Source organism: Morone saxatilis, unplaced genomic scaffold (assembly GCF_004916995.1).
Source record: "Morone saxatilis isolate NCDOM2014 unplaced genomic scaffold, NCSU_SB_2.0 Contig17, whole genome shotgun sequence".
Taxonomy (NCBI): Eukaryota; Metazoa; Chordata; class Actinopteri; family Moronidae; genus Morone; species Morone saxatilis.
The window spans coordinates 25,850,291-25,856,927 of NW_023339729.1; the positions used below are offsets into that span (position 1 = coordinate 25,850,291).

The 6,637-nt window shown below is 46.7% G+C and overlaps 1 protein-coding gene across 1 annotated transcript; it reads left to right on the plus strand.

Annotated features, from left to right (window-relative positions):
- Positions 1-709: 709 nt before the first annotated feature.
- Positions 710-6,637, plus strand: LOC118326968 (apoptosis-stimulating of p53 protein 2-like; the record flags this gene model as incomplete). Its single annotated transcript, XM_035660132.1, is given in 9 exon segments — positions 710-811; positions 1,841-2,018; positions 3,380-3,579; positions 4,012-4,176; positions 4,260-4,482; positions 4,562-4,684; positions 4,764-4,861; positions 5,514-5,904; positions 6,349-6,637. Coding segments are annotated over 9 exon segments (1,769 nt in total), but the record flags the coding sequence as incomplete, so codon positions are not given.

The window sequence follows — 6,637 nt, forward strand, 5'->3', positions numbered from 1 at the left end:
CAAGAAGAGAGATTTTAACACTTCTGGTGGACTACTTTCGTAATAAGAGAGAACGTTTCCAAACGAGCCGCCATGTTGGTCCGGTCTGAAATCAGAAAGTGTTCGTCCAATCAGGTGCAGCCAGAAGTGTTTGTGGGGTTGTAGGAGGGTGTAGCCATTGACACAACCCCTGTCTAAAAACGCCCCTGTGGACAAGGCGAGTCATGTCTTCACCATAGTGGGATTCATAAATTAGTGTCCAGGACGTGTTTAGCTTAGCTTAGCACAAAGACTGGAAGCAGGGGGAAACTGCTAGCGTAGCTCCATCAAAAGTGAAACAAAATCCACCTTCCGACACCACCAGGTGTGTCTGATGTATGTTGGCTTGGAAATAGAAATTAAAAAAAGACACATGGTGGTTTTCGTAGCAGTTAGCTTTGGAGCTATTGTTAGCTAGCATGCTAACTAACAAGGTAATATTTTCCTTGCAGACAAACAACAATAGACCTTTTTCACAGCAGCCATTCTGACATGAAATAGTCGGATAAACAAAGGTGTGTTCCTTTTAGTGTAGTGTCTTTCTAGTCAGGTCTATGAAGCACAACCTGTGCTGACAGTTGAATGTACAGAAAGTTGGTTGAAAACAGTGTGAAGGGTGCATTGTAGGCATCTCTGAAAGTTTTTTCATTTGAAGGTGAACTCTGACTCTGTGTGTGTGTTTGTGTTGCAGTTCTCAGCTCCTTGTCTGGACATGACGCTGAGCGACCTGCAGGATCTGGCAACCCGACAGCAACAGCAGATCAACGCCCAGCAGCAGCTGCTGGCCTCCAAGGTGCAGCACAGGACTGTTAATGCTACTGCTGATAGTACAATCCTACAAATACACAAAACCCATCAAATTCATCTACTGCTGATTTCTGCAAACTCACCTTACTCACTGAGTTCACTTATGGGATCATCATCATATTCAGCCTTTAATCTGGTTTATTACAGCAGTATGAGCCCAAAATAAACAGTTTCTGTGATTTAATGTCAATAAATGGATCATAATGATGCTGAAATATCTATATAACATTTCTGAATTTATACTTTGTTGGTCTGTCTGCGAGACGACGAGCAAACAACTTGCTTGTTTTCTGAATGGAGTTTGGTTGATCAGAGCTATGCTAACTTAAAAACCGACAGCTGGAATCAAGTAACAGACATATTTTCAAATTTCCTTCCTTCTCCAACAATCTCCTTTTCTGTCGGCTCTATGTATAAATATTATATAAATATAATATATAATATTAAAAAGTAATATCACAGAGCTCGGGTGCACACAGGGTGAAGAGAAATCCAGTATTTAATCCCAAAGTTTTCCAAATTAACTCCGAGCTCTCCTGTTGCCAGTAAACGTCTCCAGATCAGAGCAGAATATGGTGTGACTGCGTTTGTTCCTCCAGAAGCTCCGGCTCTCTTCTGCAGAGCTCCCCGAGCTCCAGCAGCTGTCTGTGGGCCAACGAGACACTGCAAAAGCACCGCCATACGGGCAGATTTTGTTGGTCAAAGCTGAATATTTTCAACTTGTGGGAATACACAAATTTTGCATGTTCGCCCAAATCACCCGGCACCAATTTGCCTCTCTTCTCGTCTTTGCATTGACTTTGTATGTAAGCTACTACTGACGTTTGATGGGAACACCATTATGTTTCTAGTGCTGCAACATGGTTGGTAGTTAACCTAAAGCTAAAACTACCTCCACTAACCAGAAAAACGCCTCTGCTTACTGACCCCCCCGTTGTCTCCGTTGTCTGCGGGGACACAAGAAGTGTCTGAATCCTCGACATCTTTCCGACTGAGTGTTTTCTGCGTGTTGCAGGAGCAGCGGCTGCGTTACCTGAAGCTGCAGGATCAGCGGCAGCAGCAGCAGGAGGTTTCCGAACAGGAGCGACTGCTGCAGCTCAGAGACAACGCACACAACCAGGAGGCCAAACTGCGACGGGTCCGGGCCCTCAGGGGCCAGGTGGAGCAGAAACGCCTCAGCAACAGCAAACTAGGTCAGTGTGACGGAGGTCTGGGTGGCTTCAAAGTCCCAATTATAGTAGTTAAAAGGGCCAGTGTGTAGGATGTAGTGACATCGAGCAATGCAGTTGCCTCACTTCGACCAAATTATTCAAAAATATGGTATTTTCCTCCACTGTTATGCTGATGACACACAGCTTTATCTTAATAAACCAAACAAACAAACAATTCGATCAGTCTCATGAACCGCCTCGAGGACAGTGTTTGTGTGAAACTGTTTGATGGCACAAAACTTTCTTCAGTTGAATGAAAGTCTGAAATTGTTTTATTTCGCACAATCCATCAAGGTGATTACCAACAGTCTTGGCAACCTGTCCACCCCCGTTAAACGCCATGTCAAAAATACCACTGACCAGAGTGATAGACTGACCACCGTTCACAATAGCAGGAGAACAGCTGCCAGTAGTCAGAGCTAACAGCTAACGGAGCTAACAGAGCATACAAAGAGTCTGTTGGAGCTGTTACAGTCACTAGAAGCACATTCACGTTGTTTTTTAAAGTTTCTGTGTGCTGTGTGTGTTGTAACATTAGCTAAGCTAGCGGCTCTGAGAGACTAACTCTCCGGTGTCTGTAGCGGAGTGTCAGGCTAACGGCTATGTAGCAGGACACAGTCTGCACAGTAGAGACGGTGGTTTTATAGCATCAGGGGTCGGTTGGTGATGAAAGTTGCCAACAGATGAGCCAATAGCAAAATTTAATTGCAATAGTGGGTTTCATCCAGTAGAGGTTGGTCGTTGTGCTTCTTTTTTATAGCAAAATATGTAAACTTTAAATAGTTTGCACTTGAATCAATAACACTAGTAAATACCCAGGTACCAGATATAAAAACCCAGCTTTTAAACGATGTGCACTGACACGGCTGTGAGTCAGAACACTTTACTGCTGTCAGTCACCTCACGGGATTTCTGGGTAATGAATGCTGCTAAAAACAGAGTTTGTAATAAAACTGAGTCATCACAGGATGTATACAGTGTACGTCCAGTCAGCAGTGATCATTCTGTCCTGTATGTTGACAGATGGATCAGATCAGATTAAATTAGATCAGATTTGACCCTGATGCGGGGTCGTCATTATGGAAATTACAGGATTTACATTAAGATGATTGTCATTTCAAATGTAATTGTGATTATTTCATCCTTTCAGTTTCACATCTGCTCAGTCACATGAGCCGAAGTTCAGCGGGTTTGTTTGTAATATTGTATTGTTATATTTTGATCAGATAGTTCCTGATTTAAATCACATTCCTCTCATTTAAAGTTCAATGTTTTGGTATAAATACTGAAACTCAGGTACCGTGTTGGTGCTAATAATTTAGTCTTGCTGTGTTTGTTGACAGTGGAGGAGATCGAGCAGATGACCGGGCTGTTCCAGCAGAAGCAGAGGGAGCTGGTGGTCGCTGTGTCGAGGGTGGAGGAGTTGAGCGACCAGCTGGAGGCGCTAAGGAGCAACAGACTGGAGCCTCCTCTTCCTCCTCCCCCTCATCACCACAACACCTCCTCCACAGCTGAGCTGGAGCGCCTCTATAAAGAGCTGCAGGTGAGAACACAGATGGATGAAGCATCGGTACAAATAACACAGTGAGCAGAATAAAGGAGCTTTAAGGCTGCAGCTAAAGATTCATGATGACGTCTTCAAATGTCTTGTTTTGTCCGACCAACAAAACAAATATCTGTAAATAGTAATAATAATTAATAAAATAATACTCATAATATTATACTTAAATAGATGTTTATAATGTTCTATCCAACTCATCAACTCAATATAAAAACATTAACAACGAACCACGCATATGAATTTACTGATGAACGGTTAGCTGTCAGTATGGTAACACATTTCAGAAATGAGGTCAACATAAAAACAACATTTATAAGTGAATTTGCTAACTAGCTTAACAGACAGCAACAAGCCAACTAATTACTGTATTATTAGCGTCCTCCTCTCTTACCGGTTTCTTACTGACCTCCGCAGCTGAGGAACAAGCTGAACCAGGATCAGAGCGGCCGGCTGCAGCAGCAGAGAGACAACCTCAACAAGAGGAACCTGGAGGTGGCGGCGATGGACCGACGGCTGGTCGAGCTCCGACAGCGGCTCTGGAAGAAGAAAGCCGCCCTGCAGCAGAAGGAAAACCTGCCGGTGAGTGTACACAACCGAAATCAATCAGTAAGTCAGAAAAAATATCTTCTACCTGCAGACGTTATACCTATATGTCCCTCCAGGTGGCCTCCGATGGCGTGGCCCCTCAGCACGGTGTGGTCTCCAGAGTGGCGGCGGTGGGGCCGTACATCCAGTCATCCTCCTCCACGATGAGCCCTCAGGGGCCTCCGGTGCCGGCCCGCCAGGAGGTTCTGGTGAAGCCGGCGTACCCGGACGGCACCGCCACCCTGCCCATGCCCGACTCGTCCCTGAAGCCGCCTCCCAGACCAGTCAAACCAGCCTCAGGTACTGTACAGGAAGTTCGAGTTAAAAAGAAACACACACTTCTACGACGGCGTTCTGGAAGTTTCTCTGCTCTTTACAGGTTTCGCCACATCAAAAATCACCAAACTCTCGGACTGGAGCGGCTCGTTTCCTGAGTCCAGTGGAGGTTACAGCCACGCCTCCACGCTGCCTCGCATGTCCAGTCTCAGCAGCCACAACTCAGGTCCGTCGTTTCTACAACTCTGTCTGATCAGCATTCACCAGCAGGAAGTTCACACTCATCCATTTACTCCTTCCTGTAGGTGGGAAGACCTTCACGGACCAGAAGGGCTCTGATATCCCGCCCCCTGTCCCCTCACGGACCAATCACATCACAGAGAACCTGCTTAGAGACAATCAGGTACAAACTTTGATCTATAGAAATAGTGTTTGAATATTAACAATCAATTAGGACCTGAATGATTAACGCAGCTGCAACACGACTGCCTGTATCCATGACAACAACTAGACCATCACATGTTAGCAATGTTAATAATATATATTCCTTTATAGTCTATTCTCCAGCCAATAGAGCCCCTTTGTGAACCCAGAAACGCTGATGTTAACGTTTAATGTTTGGAAATGTACAGTTTGGGTCTCCAGAATTTAGATGCTAACTTGCATATGTTGGACAATTAGCATAATTAGCATTAAAAATCACTTATATGGACAATATCTCAGCAACTGCTTGGCCCATTTGGACAATATAGGAGTTTTTTGGGGGACATTTTCCGTTTTTGGCCTCATTTCAAGTCCCAGTCAATTTTGAAGTTTATATGTTAAATACATAATCACATCAGCACAGACACAGGTCAGTGACAAAATGCTGTGAAGCAAAAAAAAACGCCAGTGGAACTGAAAAAACTGAAGAAATATTTCACAATGACTTAGAGCTTTCTCGATTCTAAAATGCAGGTCCAACCTCTTAAACATACAAATAACATGTCAGTTCACAAAAGTTATTTCATTAATTTCCAGTGTGTATAATGTGAGTGTAAACCTTTCACCTTTAGGGTAAAGGTCTGTCCAAGATGGCGGCGCCACCTCCAGTTCCGAGTAAGCCCAAACCGTTCTCCTCGACTGGACCGCCAACCTTCTCTAAGCCCCCCTACAGCACCGGGACCTTCCCTGGTAAGGTGCGTCCGGTTGGGGGCCACCTCAGGGCTCCGGGTGTCCTCTCCAGCCACAGCCACACCCTCCCTCTGCCCAACAAGCAGGAGAGTCCGCCGGCTGCCGCCATACGGCCGTACACCCCCGACCTCTCAGACGCCCCCCCTCCCATGCTGCAGAAGCCTCAGACTCTGGCGGCTTCGTCCATCTACTCTATGTACACCCAGCAGGCCACGCCCGGGAAGGGCTACCAAGCAGGGGGTCAGGGCACGCTCCCCCGGAGCCAGCCTAGAGGTGATACTGCTGTTACTGTTCCTACAACTGTTAGCTCCGTTCTTATTCAGCTCACTTATAACGTAACCAGATCTTAAAGGTTGTCCACAACATTCGCTGCCACCAGGTGTCGCACTAGAACAGCAACATCTCAGACTCAGTGCCAAAGTGATAAAAGTGGACAGAAAAAAAATGAAACTCACCAAAAGCGTCTTTGTTAGTCCGACTCAAAGATGAATTATTATAAAAGTTGCTGATTATTGATTAATGGCGTTTCATGAGCGTGCGGTGTCGTCTTGCCCCCTGCACTGCAGTGTGTGATGGAACCGAGTCCTTCCCAGCTAGCGGCGGCCATCAGCTCAGTGTCTCCCTCAGAACAGGCGCCCCGTCAAAAAGTCTCGGTCTGTCTGACGGGATTAGCTGACAGACAGTTGCCTGCCCCGGCGGGCGCGTGAACGGCGAGAGTGTTCGAGAGAGCTGCAGAACGCAGCACCCCGAGACCGCTCAGCCCCACCAAGCTCCTCCCCTTCCTGTCCAACCCTCACAGGAACCCCAGCGACGCTGACCTGGAGGCCCTGCGCCGGCGGCTGCACCACGCCCCCCGACCCCTGAAGAAACGCAGCTCCATCACAGAGCCCGAGGGCCCGGCTGGACCCAACATCCAGAAGCTGCTGTATCAGAAAACCACTCTGGCTGCCATGGAAACCATCCCCATGGAGACGGTCGGTCCAGCGGGGACGTACGCTCTGCTTTG